The 19265-nt window shown below is 43.9% G+C and overlaps 2 protein-coding genes across 2 annotated transcripts in view; both read left to right on the forward strand.

Annotated features, from left to right (window-relative positions):
• DHX15 (DEAH-box helicase 15) overlaps positions 1-2959 on the forward strand; it is a 45030-nt gene extending 42071 nt beyond the window's left edge. Inside the window, exons 13-14 of the mRNA XM_071432613.1 lie at positions 1002-1171; positions 2394-2959. Of these exons, the coding sequence (XP_071288714.1) occupies positions 1002-1171; positions 2394-2511 (288 nt within the window). The 3' untranslated portion in view covers positions 2512-2959. The remainder of the gene's footprint in view (positions 1-1001; positions 1172-2393) is intronic.
• A 12788-nt stretch (positions 2960-15747) lies between these two features.
• The window catches only part of PPARGC1A (PPARG coactivator 1 alpha), a 368235-nt gene continuing 364717 nt past the window's right edge, over positions 15748-19265 (forward strand). Inside the window, exon 1 of the mRNA XM_071432614.1 lies at positions 15748-16353. Within this exon, the coding sequence (XP_071288715.1) occupies positions 16267-16353 (87 nt within the window). The 5' untranslated portion in view covers positions 15748-16266. The remainder of the gene's footprint in view (positions 16354-19265) is intronic.

Consider the following 19265-nt stretch of genomic DNA (forward strand, 5'->3'; position numbering starts at 1 on the left):
TTAGTAAAGAGATATTCTGGCTTAAAACTTGAGGTAGCTATTGTTTTAGAAGGCCTGGGGTTTTAATCTAATAGGTGGAATTTGCTCTTGACTTGGCAAAAATAAAAGGTGAAATATACCTAGGAATTCAAGAAAACAAGGAAGTATACAGTCTGTTTTCCTTTAATAAGGAAAACAGCTAATGATCTTATTATAAATGTCTTTTTTGATGTCTTTCAGCCATTGCCCAACCTATTTAATCTTATTACTCCATGTGTGTGTGTATATATACATAATGAGAGGAGGTTATTTTCAACTACTGGTATCAAAGAGTTAATTTTAGTTACTTGTTCTGTTAGATTAGCTGTTGGTACAGAGGATATCATTCAAAGGATAACTGTCTGCTTTACCAAATCTTAATGAGCTGGGTATCGGAGCATCTTGGCAAGGCAGGCATTATTCCCTTTCATAGAGGAAGAAGCTTAGTCAGAGCGAGGTTAATTGATTTTCACCAAGGTCACAGCACAAGTGTGTCGCTGAACCTACATTTTCCAGCTCTGAAGCTCATGCTGTAGTGAGACCTCTCTCATAAAAGAATAATGTTGTGGCTTACTGGCCCTACAGTGGCTACTGCAAATGAAATGCTTGAAGCAGATGTCTGTTGTAGACCACAGTTGACTTTGTGAGATGTTGCAAACCTGTCCAGTATATATTCCCTTCCTTTGTGTTTGCATTGCTGCTGTTCCAATAATGATTATTCTCTTTGGGTGATAATTATTTTTGTATGTTGCTTGAATTGTGTATTAGAATATACATGTACCATGGTAGATAGCAAAAACATCTGGCATCTTGATTGTGTCTATAAAAAACCTTGAATACTTGAAGTGGTCAAGTAACGTGCCAAATTTAGATGAGGTTTGGAAGTTGGTTTTGTTTGTTTTGTATAAAACACTTAACAATCAGCTTGAAATTGCTTCATTTAAAAATTGCCTGTGTTAATGGAAAAATGTCTTTTTATTTAGGTGGCACATTTGGAGCGAACAGGGCATTACTTAACAGTGAAAGATAACCAGGTGGTGCAGTTGCATCCCTCCACTGTTCTTGATCACAAACCAGAATGGGTGCTGTATAATGAGTTTGTCCTTACAACGAAGAATTACATCCGGACATGTACAGACATCAAGCCAGAATGGTAAGCCAAAGTATTGCAACAAATATGATCTACTGTAGAGTTCTTGGGGTGGTTTTTTTTCCCTTCTTTTAAGTTGAAGTAATTCTTTTCACTTTTCCTGAAGGTAGTTTTACAGAAATGGTTTGAGGAATGGCAATGGTATGGACTGAGACTTTGTAGATGACTGAAGCTTTTCTTTATGGGTACTTGTGCCTTTTCATGAGTTTTGTGTTAGACCTCTGATGCCTGGACTCTGTGTACAGTGCACAGCTTGACTTAGAACTAGTTACTTTAGTAAGCCTGGAGCTGCTTGGAGTTGTGAGGTTTGGGGGTATGTCCTAGCACCCACTTGCATACCTGAGTTAGTTAGGAGATAACTCAGTATCAGTGCTTCTGTTCTCAAGATCTAAGACTTCTTCTGTCTGATTTTTTCAGAAGGCTCTGAACAGTACTTCATGCTTTCTTAAAATTCTAAGGAAAGAGATGATAATAGTGATACAGCTTCCCATGTTATGATACTTATTCATCAGCTAAATATATCAAGGAAATCAGAAGCCTGAATCTCTGCACACAAGCAGAGATCTGAAGCATCTTGCCTGTCTTTAAGGTTGTACTTTTTTTACCAGGTTGTAGTAAGCTTTGGGGACACGGGAAGTTCTTCAGTTGCTGTAATTTTACTGTTGTACAGGAAGAGTTTAAAGATTCATAAGCTGGAAAGCACAACATATATATTTACATTGTCTGTAGTATCTTAATGGAAAATGTGTTTGAATCCCTGCTTAGAAATCCTGGTTCAACAAACACTAACCTAAAGCAGGATCCTGTGGCCTTGGTTGTACTTCTAAGTTTAAAACAGCTAAGGCAGAGCTGCACTCTGACACAAGTGGTTGTGTGTGTACACTTCTGTGGCTGAGGGACTCTGACAGTAAGCAGAGGCTCTGGCTGTGTGGGTTGCCGTGGCAGGTACTGAAGCAGCAGGAAGAGTCTGTAAGGGGCACATGGCCAGACAGGAGCATCTCGTGAGACTCATGTGCGTGCTTTTTGCTTTGAACTTGGGCACTTGCTCAGGATGGCACTGCCATTTTAAATGTGTGCATGTGTGTAAATTTCAGTTAGTCTTAGAATTGCAGAATGAGCTGAAAATAATGGATAACTTTTGTTTCCTTCCTTTACAGTTGTAAAATTTCTGTAAAATTTATTTTAAAGTTTGAGTATCAGTAACGAGCTTCTCCTTTTTTGACAGGCTGGTGAAAATTGCCCCTCAATATTATGACATGAGCAATTTTCCACAGTGCGAAGCAAAGAGACAGTTGGATCGCATCATTGCCAAACTTCAGTCCAAGGAATACTCACAGTACTGAATTTATGCTTTGAACTGAAGTTATTCAGAGGACAGCTTTAAGAGATGAAAGGATTCAAAGTTCAAGTTGTGCTCTTCACTTTGGTTCAATAATGGCCTTTATTTGAAAGCTTTTTAATTTTTCTTTACAGTAAATATTCCATTCTGATTTCATAAATTAAACATTTATGCCTCCCTTTTGTGTTGACACTGTAGCTCATACTGGAAAAGCTAATCAATGTTTTGCAGTTTGTTGAAAGTAGTTCTATATATAACAATGTTATAAGCATTTCTTTAGAAATGGTTGAAAATGCTTCTAAAAATGTGATTATCGACCATGGTATGCATGATCGTTGTAATTGTTGACATTCCTTTTAGAAGTTGTGAAATGTTACAACTTGTGCTTCTGTAGACACAATCTTTGGCTTCAGTACAAGGGTACTGACTTCAATAAAGTCTATTTATACTAATTTTGTGCCACAGTATGTCAGTATTTCTATTGTTTTGATTGTAATATGAGAAGCCCATTTAGTCTCCCATTAAACTGCTGTTTGACATGGCAGTAGTTTAATATTTTAATACTAAAAGTACAGATGTTTAAGCAGCACAATGATGATGTAATATGATGCATACAATGTTCGTCCCTTGCAAACTTGTTAAAATTACTTAGGAAAACTCAGAATGCATGCAGATGTGTTAGGAGAATGCTTTCTTCCAACATAGCCCTAAGTATTTCTCAGACAGAACTGTAGTAGCGTGTCCTATAAAGTGAAGTGTGTGTGGCCAGGTAGAAATTGCTCTGCTGGGAAGTTTTCAGGTACTGTTTAGGATCAACACAAGCAATAGCATAAGTGACACTGTAGATCAAATCACACTGCACCATTGTAATTTTGTAGTGATTTTTTGTGAAATATGATTTGACAGCATAATCCCATGAGGAATTTATAGTAAAATTTGATCACAGGGCTGGAGCACCTCTCTTAGGAGGACAGGCTGAGAAAGTTGGTATTGTTTAGCATGGAGAAAAGAAGGAAGGGGACCTTATTGTAACCTTTAAAATACCTCCAGAGGTTTTAGAAGAATGAGTGAGGATTTTTACCAGGGCCTGTGGTAAAAACTCTTACCAGTAACAGGACAAGGGCAAGGGTTTTACTCTGGTAGAGGGTAGATTGAGATTGGACATAAGGAAGAAATTTGTCACTGTGAAGGTGGTGAGGCACTGCAACAGATTGTCCAGGGAAGTTGTGGGTGCTCAGTCCCTAGAGTTTTCCAGGTCAAGTGGGATGGGGCTTTGAGCAGCCTGGTCTAGTGGAAGGTGTCCTTGCCCATGGCAGGATTGTTGGAACTAGATCATCTTTAAGGTCTGGTTGAACCCAAGCCATTCTGTGGTTTAATATATTTGATCAGATTTCTGTTTTTCCCTCCCCCTGGAATACACTGAGCTTTGGTCCTTCTGGCAAGGAGCAGCTGGATCAGCTCTTGCTGAAACTGGTTCCCTTAGGAAGAGAGCTGTGCCGCTGTAAGGCTGAAGCAAAAATAGGTTACGTTTGCAGAGCTGCTAACTAACCTCAGACTAATTTTAAGCACTGATGTTTGGGGTGTCCTGTCCTATTTAAATCAGCAGTGGACTATAAAATTACTTTAAATACTTGGAGGATTTTCTTCCAGTTCCAACTTTTTTTTTAATTTATATGATGGTGAGAAGTTTTGAAAACTTTGCTAGGACCTAACATAGTAATAGTGAAGATAAAGATGTCAGAAGATTAAAATTTGAGTGGATTTATAATCCAGTGAGACCTGGGAGTCTGTCTTGGGTTTGCTAAGTGAGAGGGAATGTTAGATGAGTCTGGACTTTGTTACCCTACCAAATCATTTCCAGTAGGAAGGAAGGAGCTTCACTCTGCATAAAATTTCAAATTGGATTGTGTTTTCTGACTGCAGTTAGAAGAGGTTTTATTTAAAACAGGGATTCTGAACTCCTTAAGCAGCTTTTCAAACTAATATTCCTGAACGTGCAAATGTTGGTTTTGCAAATTGCTGCTCTAGTAGGATGACTTGGGCTGGATATGTGGGGTTTCCTGATGACCTGCTTATCCTCTGTGTGGTGAGCAGAGGGGGCTGCTTTGTGCAGTGCTGAAAACTGGCTGCTCCCCAGGTAAGAATTGCTCTAGTGTTTGTGTGCAGCCTTCAGCTGAACGGTGTAGAACCACCTTCTGCATGACTTTGCCTAGGTCTGGCAAGGGCCACAGACAGTTCTCTGCTTGAAACGCCTCAGGGACCCCAGAACCAGCTGGCATCAGCTGCTCTAGCTTAGGTCCTTGGGGATGGGGGAGCAGATGGCTATGGCAGTGAGTGGAACTTGACACAGGAAAGACTTTGGCTTGTTTTTGGTGGTTTTCTTTTTCCTTAAATTGTCATACCCACAAGCTCAGCTTGGGCTGTGACAGCTGACCTGGGCTCTTTCACTCTGCTACTAGGAATGCAAATACTACTGGCCAAATTCACGTCCTCTGACAGCTCTGCAACCCTGCCACATTCCAATTAAGCTGGTGACACCTGGGCTTAATTGGAAGGCTGGTGGTGTCCCAGCTGTCACTGAGGACAGAGCAGGCTGGGTGCCCCCATCCCTCCTGCAAGCAATGGGAAACAGCTTTCCTGCTGGGATGCTGTTGGAATCTGGGGGATAGTGCTTCAGGATGACATGGAAACCTTGACACCTGGGGTACCTATTGCATTTGATACTTGTGTATTCCTGAAAAACACACCCCTGTATTGAATCACAAAGCACTTGCAATACTTGAGTTTAGGACTAAAGCATTTTCTTACAGGGGACTGTGTGTGCTGTGTATAGAGTCTTTTGCTAAGAATTGAGTAGTGGAGAATGGCCCCAGGGTTGGAGTTGCAGTCTGTTCTCTGCACAGTACTGATCTCAACTGAGGCCATTCAGGGGTTCAGGGCAGAAACACAGACTCACTTGAATCACTGTGGATATCTTAGAGTTGCTGCAAATCTCACTTTTGATGTAATTTTAGAGCCATATAGCAGTGGGAGGGGAGCCAGATGTCTAAGGAGTCACTACCTATCTCTGAAGGAGTAGTGACAGGTACAGCAGGGCTTCTTGAAGTAAGATGTTTCCTGACTCCTACAGGGGAACTATCAGGAGCAACCTCCTTAGCTACTGCTGTCTCAGGGGTACAGCAGATGCACGCAGAGGAACTTGGGTTTGAGAGTAGCTCTGGGTTTTTTAAAGTTCAGTGTTGAAAGATAAAACCTTGTTCCCTTTTTTCTGATGGGAAAAATGTCAAAAAAGGTTGCCCAGAGAAACAAAAGGAGACCAATAAGGAGGGAGAGAAATTAGACTGCTTTATCTATGAGCATAGGGAGGTTACTGCCCCCCTCTTAAACATTAGAAGTACTCAGAGCTCTGCCCATTGTCAGAGCTCTGGCTGCTTATACTTACCTACTTACACAGCATGCAGCCAGTAAATAAGGGGAAAAGTTGGAAATCAAGAGTTTGCTGGTGTCAAATAGAAATTCAGCTTCTGTTCTGTGAAAAGCCACAACTGGGGCTCTTTTTGCTGATCTGTGGAGCGAGGGTTCCCAAATAAACTGCAGAGCTGCCCTCAGCAGCTGCAACATTTGCTGTTCTGCTGTGTTCCCTGCCTTACTGACACCACTCTAGAGTGTACAGACTGCTAGTCAAGGGTGTACATGTGTTTTGGAGTAGAGATGAACTGCTCCTTAGGATTAACTGGTTATCTGCTTTGGAACAATCTAAAAGGAAAAGTGATGTGTTGTTTACTTAGAGTGATCTTTTTGTCAGAGACATTCTGATGTTTTTTGAAAATACTTGGTTTGTATATAATAAACTTTATAATGTGGGACTTTTGGAAATACAGAATATGGATTAGATGACAAGAAAACAGTACTAAGTGAAAGGAGTATATTTTTTGAAAAGAGGAAGTCTTCAGTCTTAATTGTGCTGCTGTGTAATACCTCAGAGCAGTAAAGGGCTAGTATCAGTGTGAGACAATAACTGTGTTTAGGTTTGTTAGACACAGGTAGTTACTAATGGCTATGTACACGTGGTTAGGTACATACCTTCATTATGGAGATACAAAGAAGTGACCAGTTAATACTGTGTTTAGATTAGAATTTTTGTCAGGGAACAGAATAAATGGTGAGTCCATGCTTTGCTATGTTCTGATGCCATAAAACCCCTGAACTCTTGCTTTTGGGAGAACTGTAGGTACTGCAGTACTAAAGACAGGTGCTGACGTTCCCTTGAGGTTTATGGGAATGTCTTCATTCTTTGTACCTCTGCCCACTCATGGAAGGTAGAGAGCAGCTGGTGTGGGCCAACCTGGCTTAGTATGTTCTGCATCACTTTGGTCAGTTTTGTCTGATCACCACCTCCCTTTTTGGATCAGGGCTTGTGACACAGCATTGGTTTGTGACATGTAACTTGCATCCTGCACTGCTACATGGTGCATACTGAAAACTGCTCATTATTTGCCATAAGAAATGGAGTTTAAAGCAAAAATGCTGACATTAGCTTTCACCATTTGGTTTCATTTGAAAAGATACCATAGCAGAAGTCAAAAGGCAAAGAGTTTTCCTACCATCCAGTCCAGCTACAATTATTAATTTGTAATCAGATTGCTCTAGTTCATTGCTAATAATGTATAGCAATAAAAAGCCATAGCACACCATAACAGTAGAAAGCAGAGGGTTATATTGTAAAGTACACAAATTTATTCACTTACTGTAGTTCGTGAAGATTAGACATTTATCTTGGTTTTAGAACAGCTGAGGGTTTTAATAATAAACATATTTTACTATTAGAAGTATAGTCTTACTCTGGTAGTTTGTTGACCTTTCAAAATTATTTAACTTACTCTTGTAGTTTATTGACCTAAATTTATTTAACCTTATGACTATATATGTGACATTAGATTTATGTGAAGCAGAGGGAAAAATGGTCAGCCTAGTTCGTTTTTCTACTAGTACCTCTGACACTGGTAGCTTTGTTTTGGGGTATGTATGCTTCCTGGAACTGTTCCTAGAATTGAGCATTGGTTCCCAGTAATACAAGTGTCTCATATTTTTAAGCTTCAAACAGGCAGCTTTAAAACCAGAATGAAACCATTATGAGAGCATTTGCCCCTCTCTTCTCTTTTCCTTTCACAAATGACAAGCTTGGGCTGCCTCTTAATTGGAACTGATGTGTTTGAGATAAGTGGTTGGCATCAAGGAGATCCAAGCTTCCACTATCAAGGGATTAAACTAAATATGGTAACGGCAGTAAAATAACATTCCTGTAGATAACAAGACTAGTTTTGCTGATTGTAGGTGTTTGATCTTGCAGTTTCAACTCGAATATAGTGGTTTCTCAGGAACACTGAATGTATGTTGGACAGACGATAAAATAATTTTCATTTGTGTACATCTCAGCTCTGAGTGGTTCTTCCAGCTGTGAAAGCTATGCAGTAGTTTTGTTGTATAGAAAAATAAAACATAGCACAAATTAATGCTGATAATAAATATTTCTTGTGGCTTTAAACATGTGTTATTTTGGGTTGGTCTTATTCCTTTAGCTAAAGTAGGCCTCTTGCCTTCCATTTGAATTCAGTGTTTATTTTGTGAGCCTATTCCATTAATGTTCCCAGCCTCATTGCTTCCAGCAGCATAAACAATAAACACTTAGAGCATCAGCTCTTACCAGGCTCCATTGAGTGGAGGGTGCTGGTGGATGTATTTCCTGAATGTTTTGGTCTATTTAAATATTCAGCTGTGCAGTCAAACCACTTCTTATATTAGTAACCAGTTTTAACCTCAAAAATATTAACCTTTTCAGCTTTATAAAGATGCCAGTGTTTGCTATCAAAATTTGTGTACTGCTTTAAAGACTCACAGACTTAATTTGACCTTTCAAACCTTAGGATGGTATCTTTGAGGTTATTTCATTTTGCATGTTGAATAACAAGTAACTGATAAGCCTTTACTGTGACAGGGATAGTATTGTTCTTTTAAAGAAATAAATGCCCTTTGAACCCTTCCTGAAAGGCTTACAATTTGTACAGAAAGGCTTACAATTTGTGCAGCAGCAGCAGCAGCAGCAGATTTGAAGCAGTGTGAGTCACAACATGTTTGTCTAAGCAGCTGTCCAAGAGGGCATTGACAGCTTTGTTCCAATGTGTTACTGGTGATACCATATAATGGAAGTAAACTCAAATTACTGCTACTTCTACATATTTTAAACACATACTTCGATTAAGAGAAGAAGTCAAATACAAGAATTGGCAAGAATTTAAAATTCCAGTCTTGATGTTCACAATATGTACCCTGTTTGTTGAAAACTGACATTTAATATTCTGTAAATTTATGGACAATGAACAGTTTCTCCTTGTAAGCAAGCCAGTGAACGTGTTTTTGCTCTCAGGCTCCTTGCTGGACTTGCTGCTATATAAATCCAAACACTATTCAAATGTCTGTTCTCTACATTCTCAAGCATTGTCAAATACAAAGTTGAACAGTAATGTGGTCATTCTGACTCTTCTGCAGCCTACAGAAATCCTGCTTGTTTCTGAGGAGACTTATGGAAGGAGAAGTGAATAGGAAAATCTTCCTTTGAGATCTCAATCACATTTGTTCTTCACAAAATAGTTGTCTCTAATGGATATTCTTTTTGCAAGTAATGTTTAAGCTTCCAAATGTTGTAGTCTAATGTCTTGATGTGAGACTAAAGTTTAGATCTCTCATTAGGTACAGTGAGGTCTCAGAAATTAATTTGCTTTTATTTTTAGCAAAGTAATTTGATCATAAAAACAACTCTATAAATGCTGGATTTTCTAGACTCAAAGTAGAACTTCCTAAATGAGGAACAAAGTCAACAGCAAATCTTTGTTCTTACTACTTAAAAAACTTCAACATTAAAAAACCTGCTTAAAAAACCCCAGTTTATTCTTCCCTTGATTTTGGCCAATATGTAAAGAAAAGGACATGGGCATACAAGCTGCAAAACCATTTCTGGTACAAATGTGTTCCTAGGTTTTCTCCTAACAAGGTTTGTTTTTCGTAATTGGCTCAAATGTGATGTCACTAAAGAAATCGAAACTTAGTGTTCTGTCAAAACCCTTTGAAACATCTATCAATTATTTCTGAGGCTTTGCTGCCTCTTTGTGGTATTTCTTGTGTAAAAATGGAATTCTTTATTGATCAAAGCTTTTCTTGGGTTTGTGCAAAAGACAGTTAAATGCAATTTCCCCAAGTTCTACTACGTGTGGCTGGGAGTCTGTTTTCCTCCCTCCTCCACGTTCCTTCCCACGTGATACAGCATGTAGTGCCAAAGGAGTAGCTAAATATTGTTTGAATCTGTAAAACAGTTTGTGATAGGAAGGTGCTACTGCTGTATCAATTCACTTTGAATAATGTGCTGAATTAATTGTAGCCTCCTACCTTTTTTATTATCTGAGCGCTCAGGAGATCTCCTCACACCTTTCACTACATCCCTCCTTAGACAACATCTTTACTGTGGCCAATAAAATAATGCTGAGTCCACTCCTTTTTCATCACTCAGTACTTTGCTAATGAGCCAAATGTGCCCAGAAGCTGGCAGAATGGCTGGGGGGTGGTTCTCAGATGTAAAGATACTTACACTGGAGGCAGGGACTCATGACAAGCTAACCATCTTGATTCCTGCTAATTTGGGTTATTCTAGGGTTCTCCCCCCAGCTCTGATTAGTTACTTCATAACTATAATCATGCAAACATAATCACAGGAATGTTATTTTGGGGAAATTATAATCTGATAGGGTTTTAGCAATTTATTTACATTGTTAATTGGTGATGAGGCTATAAAAGTTATGAACTACCTCATAAGTTCATGCCTGCTGACATTTGAATGGCATGTATTCACTGGTTGTTATTTATAATTTTGGGGGTATTGAACTGATGGAGATTACTCATGTTGAAAAGCTGCTGGAAGGCCTGAACTAGGAATTAAATTATCATAGTGGCTTCATTTTGTTAACAGTCTCATTGAAAATATCTTGCTTGCAGGACAATCAAACTCATCAGTGTTCTGCTCTTCCACTTCAGTAGACAAAGTTTTAATCAGTGGCACACTTGATCTTGCAAAATTCAGGGAAAATAATTTCCTGCATTTTTGAGATGAGCAAAATTCATGTAATCTAGCTTTAAAACTCCTGTCATTTTTTTCTTTTTTTTTTTTTTTTTTTGAATAATCAGCTTTACTTCATTCAGTTGCCTTTTTCATGTAACTTCAATTATCATGATGACCCAATGCTTAGATGGAATTAGCTCATGGATGAAGAGCAAGCAACTGAATCTGAACTCAGGCAAAGCAAATAATAGAGTGATGGTGAGATCAAAACATTTTGAGAAATGCATCGTTTTCTTGGCAGTGGAGTATTTTCAATTGGTCTTTGCATCTAGATGGCTTTAGAGAACCTTGTTACTCATTTCTGATGGTCTTATGTAGCAGCACTGAAAAAAAAAAGTAGCTTTTTACTGTCCTTTTTCTTCCTTGGAGCTGCTATCCCATCTTAGCAGTCATCTAGCTTCAATTATTTTTTTAGCTTTTGGATGAAGCACAACAGCTTATGCAATCTTCACCATCTAGCAAACTTAAAAAAATGAGTTGCATTCCAGACCTTGATTTTCTTCTTCAAAAGCTGAGGCCTGAACTCAGCTCTGGGATTGGAGACAGTGCCAGTGACTGTGGTGTAACTGAGCTTTCTGAAATAAGGGTATCACTTGTTTTGCGCAGTAACCACAAGTATTTTTTTAATGGTATTGTGTGGCTGAAGTTTGGGAATGGTGTCCTAGGATACTTTAGAAAAGCTGTATTTTGAATAATCTTGAGCTGTTATCCTAATATTGGAAACTCTGCACCCATGGCTCTTGTGGCTGAGGCTGCTGAATCCAATGTGCAGAAGCTGTTCTGGGAACTCCAGGTCTCACAGACAGCTTGGAACTGGGCTGTGTAGGCTATATTAAGGTGAAAAAAGCTATTAGGATTTTACCTAGAATGCAGTAAAAAGCCAGTGGAAAAAAAGAACACTGAAAAGATGTTTTAGAGGTGACCACAGTTTCTGTATTTCATCCACTTGTAGTTTGATTCTCAATTATGTCTAATCTTACATTTCTGTATTACAGACACAAGTTATCTTTAAAGTTAAATAGGCACCTAAACACTCTGAAATCTCCACTTATTTCAGTTTTAAGTAGGCTTTTACTCCTCTGGGGCTAATTGCTTGTATAAACATTGTCTAACAATGTTGCTTGACTTTTCCAAGGGTCTGGTACTTACACTGTTGATCTCCTCAAATATTAAAAAGATGTAATCCCTAGCTCCAGAGGTGTTCAAAAAGCCAAATAAAGTGATTTGTTGGAAAGTGCTAAGGAAGCTTTAAGATATTAGCCTAATAGAAAACCTATCAGTGGACTTCTAAAGCCTTTCCTCTTCAATTTTTATGGACTGTCTTAATTGACTTTTTATGAACTTATGAATAGGCTATGAAGAAAGTAGTTTCTTTTTTCCCTTTTTCTTTTATGTGCAAATAAGATAGATGGACAGCTTCTAACTTTATTTCAGAATATTTCTGATATTATAGACTTCCCCTCTGAGAAGAGATTTTCAACTAATGAAATGAGGTAAAGTTAACACATCTGCTAACACAAATGACAGCAGTGAATACAATAATAGTACTCAAAACCATTTTGGAATATTTATGATCACAAGCTTTAAAAATATGGGGAACAGAGCAGTCAGCTTAGATACTACACTCATTACTGGAGGGACACTAAGCTACCAAAACAAAATGTACAGCCATGGAGTTACAGAACCTTCTGTTACAGAATCTTCTGTTACAGAATCCTTGTTTAGTGGCTACAGCTGAGTTGAACCCTGATTCCTTGGGATTGTTCTGATAATCTCTCTTCTTACATGGAACATATAAGTCACACAGGAATGGCTTTTCTATCTCAAATTCTCCATGTGCTTCTCAAACCAAAAGACCTCCAGAAACCTTCCTTGCTATTCAAGAAATTTCTAAAGAGATCACTCTGCATAAAGAAAAGGAAGATGCTCTGGCTTTTGCCTGTAACAAGGAGATACTAGTTTCCTCTTTGGGAGGTCTCTGGCACTTGGTGATACCAAGATAAGATCTATTTCTTGTCTCAAACAGTTCTTGGCCCAGTGTGGTCTCACTGCATTTCATGGTCTGACCCCAGCCAGCCACAAAGGCCCACACAGCCACTTGCTCCTTCCCCACCTCCAGAGGGATGGGGGAGAGAATCGTAAAAGTAAGAAAACTCATGTGCTAAGATATAGACAGTTTAACAGATAAAGAAAAAGCCATGTGTAGAGACAAAGCAAAACAAGGAATTAATTCACCCCTTCCCATGGGCAGGCAGGTGTCCAGCCATCCCCAGGAGAGCAGGGCTCCATCACACAGAAGGGTGACTTGGGAAGACAAACACCATCACTCAAAACGTCTCCTCTTTTTTCTCCCCCCAGCTGTACATTCTGACCATGATGCCACAGGGTGTGGAATATCCCTTGGGTCAGTTGGGGTCAGCTGTGCTGGCTGTGTCCCCTCCCAGCTCACTGTGCACCCCCAGCCTCCTCACTGGTGGGGTGGGATGAGGAGCAGAAGGGAAACCTTGATGCCATGTCAGCTCTGCTCAGCAATAACAAAAACATCCCTATGTTATCAACAGTTTTCAGCACAAATCCAAAATACAGCCCCACACCAGCTACTGCATAGAAAGTTAACTGTATTCCAGCCAAACCAAACACAGTGCATCAGCCTCTTGCTGTCTGTGAGAAGGAAAGACCAGTCTAATTTAAAAGTTTCATCCTGATTCTCTTTTTTTCCCTGCAAAGTCTGTTTTGGGAATACATTCCACCCCTCTCCTACTCCTCCAAGAAAAGTTTCTATCTTATTGGACTTTGAAAATCTTTAAGGTGAAAACATGGAAGCAAAGAGCAAAGAAAATTAAGTTCTAGATTATATTTAATAAGATGCTTTTCTAGTGCTTTGACAGTCTTTATCTAGTACCCTGGTAAGATATTTGAGTGATTTTTCTCAGTTCCATCTGCACCAGGCCTTTTTTTTCCCAGCATCAATGCAGTATTAATGGTTATCCTGAGATTACTTTTGTTATTCAAACATTTTATGTCTTTTGCTATTGCCTCCACCCCTCACCAATCCATTTTCCTAAATTCTTTACAAGAGTTTATCTCCACTATACTTCTTCCTGTCTACAGAACTGAATACACTTTTAGCATCTTTTCCATGGACCTGTTAGTGCACTGGGATGGGATAATAGACAAGAGCTATTTGTGGATTTTATTATGTTTGGTTACACACTTGTAGTAATAGAAGTAGCATATAGTTCTTTTACTTGACCACCATGATGGTGACAATGATGTTAGTGAGCTAATTCACACAACAGACAAAGAGATTACTGTCCATTTCAGGAATGGCTGGTTGACTGACAACACTACAAGTGGTCTGCAGGAGTAACACATAAGACTGTCAGTTTTCAGGTCTTGTTTTGCTGCCAGCAGAAGTGCACTCTTTGAGGCCTTGAAAAGGTTGGGAGTAGTTCACAGCTACCAGCAAAGACTACACCAGGATCTCCACTGGTAACTGATCACTGTGCAATTAAGCTTAACCTCCTACCAGTGATGGTCCCCCAGAGGAACTCTCTGAAATTCAAATGAAGAGATTTTGAGCTCGACCAAATGGTTATCAGCAGGATGAGGAACCATGTTTGAAGGAAAAGGATAGTCAGAATAGAATGCACTAAGACTTAATATGAAGATGAAATTGCTTAAAATTTTAGAAGCGAGATGCTTTGAACACTGACCCCTCAGACAATGGGAAATTCAAGAATGATGGTGAAGTGACAAGGAATTTTATGCCTTAATTGTTGCTGTCTGAAAAGCTGAAATAAATTCTTAGGCCATGTGAGTTTTGTGGGTCACTGATGAGCAGCCTAAACAGGATGAAGTCTCTGAAAGCAAATACTGGAGCAATCTGAGAAACATTGTGAGCATAGTGAACACCTTGTTTCTGATCTGCTTTCTACAGTTTGTTACTGGGACTCTTCATGCTGTACTTTTAACTGGTTTAGGGCAGGATGAAAGGCTCTTTGACCTCATTTGGGACAGAGCTGTCTGTCACAAGTGTTCCTCTGGATTATGAATTCTTGGCTAGACTTCTTTTGGACAAAGTCAACTCATGTGAAAAAGGGGAGTTTCTACTATGCTCGAATGTGTTTCACAGGATTCCATACTTTCCATATTCATGCCACAGTTGTTTTCTCAACAAGTGGAATGACCAAAAGATTCCATGGGTGTTACTAAATGGTGTTTTCTTCCTAGGAGTGTCAGGTGAGGGGAAGTGAGGACTTTCAGTGGACTTTTGATCAGTTGTGCCACAAAAATGTGTCTAGTCTTTTCTACTGATGGCTGTGGGCTGTTATGACTACTGGGTGGTGCTCACCAAACTCCCCTCTCTCCCAGCTAAGCTTTGGAAGCAAATACAGTAATTTTTAGAAGTTAAAACCATATATTTGTATATGAAACAAAACAGTTATTCGGAAAAAAAGTACCGTCTGTATTATTTGCTTTACATTCACAATTAGCTGAGTTTTGTGATATCAGTGTTAACTGATGAGGACAATGTTCCCTTGTCAGAGGTACTTGCTCGAGGTACTGGGTCTGCAAGCAGCATAAAGCATACTCAAGGAGCGGAGTCAACGTAATCCAATCTATTTCTGCTAATTTCCTAGAAAACACTTTAAGATCATGATATTTTGCATGACCTCGCCGTGTCCGATGAGCAATTTAGCGACGTCTTACGGGCCGTCAGTGTTACCCTTCCTCAGGGCGGGAGGGTCCCCCGTGCCCCGGGGCTGGCCGGGTGCTGAGGCGAACACCCCCCGAAAGGAGCAATCAGCGGAAGCCGCACCTGCCTGGACGGCTCTTGAGAAGTTTCCCATCGCTTTTCCCGCCCCCTTCTTCTCGGCCGCCAGCGGCCGGGCTGCGGCGCCGGTGTCGAGCCCGTGCCCACACGGCTGCGGACGGAGCCGCAACTTTGGCGGCGCGGGGCTGCGGGGCTGCGCGCACGGCTCGGCACAGCTCGGCTCGGCTCGGCTCGGCGGGGCCGGGCGCGGGGCGGGGCGGGGAGGCCGGGCCGCGGCCGGGAGGGCGGGCCCGCCCGCGGCGGCGCTGCCCCGGCGCGGCGGGGGAGGACGCGCGTCGCCACTTGCCCGCTCCTTCCCCGCCGCGGTGCGGCCGCAGGTTCCGCAGGCGCCTCCTCGTTCCCGTGCGCAGGGGCCGCGCTGCCGAGCGGGGCCGGGCGGGGATGGCGAGGGCGCCCGGCGCTGGTGATCCGGTGCCGGGCTCTGTAGCGCGGCCCGTCCCCGGCGGCGGCGGCGGCGGCGGAGTGAGCGCGCGCACGTGACCGGCCCCGGCCCCTCGGTGCCGCCGCGAACGGCCGCGCTCACACGCTCAGACACACGCGGTACCCGCGCCTCCATCCCTCCACCCAGCCATCCATCCATCTATCCAGCCAGCCAGCCAGCCCCGCTCCCCCGCACGCACCGCGCCGGCCGCCGCCAGCGCGAAGCTGTCGGCACCGCTCCGCGGGGGCAGCGCCGGCGGCGGCAGCGACCGCGCAAGAGGCAAGAGTTTGCGAGGGCTGCTCGTGCCTTCCCGAAGAGGTTTTGCGCCCAGAGGATGGCTGGCTGCGGGCTGTCGGAAGACGCTTGCTTCTCCTCCTTCTTTTACAACTACACCTCCTCCTGGGAGACCTCCTACAACCAGGTAAGAGGTGGCCGGTGCTGCGCGCTCGCCGCCGCTGCGCCCGCCCGGCTCCTCGGGGGAAAACGAAGGTGGTGCCAGTGTGTGCAGGAAGGGTCTGGAAGTGTTTCTGTTCAGCATGTGTGTTGCGGGTGGGGGGGCTAAATCAGCCGAAGAAAGAAATGAGAGAAAAGAGCCTCTTCCCGTGTGCCTTTCAGCCCCCTTGCCTCTGCCCCCTCCCCTCCCGTGAGGAAGAGGAGCGTGAGGAGGACTAAGGAACGAGAGCCGTAGCCCGCGGAGGGCTCTGTGTTGCCCGGGAGCAACTCGGGGCTCAGCCGGGCAACTCGATCGGAGTGCCCCGAGCCTGCCCTCGGCTGCACGGAGGGACCGCGCTGAGGCAGCCGGGCGGGGGGAGCAGGGTGCGAGTGACAGGCTGCGTGCGAGAGGGACCCCCCCGCACCCGCTGCCTCCTCCCGCAGAAATGGCTGCATACGCGTCCAGATCCGTAATTTCGGATCCTGCCTAGGTGGAAATAGTTCGGCTCACCCATCTCTCTCTGTAATTCACCCCCCGATCCCCCTTCACGCACTTAACTTTGATGACTGTGCAATGCGGAGCGCGCAGCCGGGTAACGCCGGCCGGCTCCGTCCCTCCCGCCCGCGCCGGGGCTCCGGCGGCGGGGGGCGGCTGGCGAGGCGGTGGGGGAGAGCGGGGGGAAACCAGAAATCGCGCCTCAGAGGTAGAGAGCTATTCTGGGAGCCTCCGAAGCGCCTTTAATTAAATAACTGTTGTAGTCTGCTGCCCCCGCTGCTTGTCTGGTGAAAGTCTACAGGCAACTGTCATTTATAAACTACACCGGTGTGTGTGTGCGTGCGTGCGTGGGGAAGGGGTTTTCTGGCGCTGGCGTGACAGGAAAAGTTGGGCAGCGGATGGAAGCGGGCCGCGGAGCGGGCGAGAGGCGCCCCGGGCTGTGCGGGCGGTGGTGCCCGCGGGGGGACGAGGGGGGTCACCTCCCCGCTTCCCCTGCGGGGGACAGAGCCCGCTGAGCTCAGGGGAAAGCGTGCAGCCCTACGACCCCAATTTCCAGGCGACTGAGACCCCCAAACTAGCAGTGAACAGTCTGAGGGTACACCTTACGGCGAGGCAGGGAGACGCCGCGCGCACTTCCCTGCTCCAGGAGTTGCGAGCGGCGAGGAGCGGGGCCGCCCTTGGGCAGCGGCCGGCCGGGGAGCCCGGGCGCGGTGGGGCTCGAAGCCCTGACAGCCTGCTCGTCCGAGGCAGCCGAATAAATAAAGACGTATCGCTGTGTCCCGGTGCGAGCGGAGCCCGCCGGGCCCATCGCGGCAGCTCCCGCTCCGTGCCGGGGACAGCCGCCTGCCGGGTGTGCGGCCCCGGCCGGCAGAGCCTTCCCGGCGGGGAGCAAGTCAGGCTGGCGTGCGCCGAAGAGAGGGGGACTCGTGTGGGGACCAGCCACGCATCAGGCTTAGAGCCGGCGCTGAAACGCCGTCTCCGGGCGCGCCGGAGCCCCTCTGGCTCGGCGGAGCCACCCGGAGCCCCCCTGGCAGCCCCGCGGCCGGCGGGGACAGCGGCGCTTGGCCGGTCCGTGGCGGGGCCGGGAGGGCGCGGCCGGAGCCGGCGCTCGGAAGCGCGGCGGGGCTGCCCGGACTCCGGGCCCGGCGCTCGGCGTGGCCGGGGCCGCCTCGGCGGGAGTTGGCGCCGAGCTCGGCGCTCGCAGGGGCTCGGGGTGGCCGGGGCTCCCGAGCCCGCTCGGGCGTGGGCTCCTCCGCACGTACCGAGGACACACACCGGTGCCGGTGTGCCCATATGAGCACAGAACGTGCGTTATTGTCCTGCTAAATGCGAGCCCGTGCAAGTCACTGGGATTTAAGAAGGGCTCATGCCTGATATAAAAGGCAGGCAGTTACAGGGAAGACTCCTTTGAAACCATCAGAGGGGGAAAATGCTTAGGAACGCAGACAATAAAATCAGGTTTAAACCAGCTCCTTTATCTAAAGTTAGTTTCATTCTGTAGCGAAACAGTTCGGTGAAAGAATGTCATGGTGAAATGATAGGTTCCCTTACATCCCCTTTCAGGAGAGCAAGCCATATCACAATGGAAGCAGGAAGAATTGCTGGCAAATCCAGAGTTGATCTGTTCTAAATAGCAGTGTTGAACTGTATCTAAGGGAAAACGCGGGAGATAATTCAGAATGCAGAAGGTCTATTTATAGCAGGACTATATAAACTGTAGGATATATACACAAAGTTGAATTAAATATGCATGATTAGGAAAGGTGTTTCGAAGGAGAAGGTGTAATCATTACATAGCATTACAACGGATGAACAGATGAGCTTGCAAGAGCTTCCAGGGTGAAGATGAGAGGAATTTTTAAGACACATATTCTTTCTGGTGCTCAAGGCTCCTTTCTATTTTCATCTTTTGCGTATTACGTTACCATTTATATCAGTCAAATTCATCAGCTGAGGATTAGCGGTAGATGTTAGTCTGAATATGAAATCAAAATGAATATGGGATTTTGCTGCAAATACATTTTCCTTACAAGTTTTAGCACTTAAAAAGGCAGACTTGGCTCAGACTTGACTGTCAGCCATATTTGTGTTTGTTTGTTTTTACCTGAACTGAGTTAAAAAAAAAAAAAAAGCTTTCAAACCTTCTTGCTAAATTTAGCAACATAGCCGAAATAGAATTTGTTTTGTTTTAAACAAAACAGCAAACAGAAAAACTTTTAAAAAAGTGCTGATATGAGAAGATGGGTTGACTACTGGAAAAATAGTTTTTTATTCCAAATCAATATGATGCACTCTCAACATCTTATACGAGGTAAAAGGATCCCTTGTATAATATCAATCGCGGCTCAGCCATAGCTTTCTCAGAGGATCTTTTCCTGGCATCTCAAGGCTTTAATGAGAGTACC

The sequence above is a fragment of the Agelaius tricolor genome, unplaced genomic scaffold, assembly GCF_023055355.1.
Source record: "Agelaius tricolor isolate 1412-34295 unplaced genomic scaffold, bAgeTri1.0.p SCAF_8, whole genome shotgun sequence".
NCBI lineage: Eukaryota > Metazoa > Chordata > Aves > Passeriformes > Icteridae > Agelaius > Agelaius tricolor.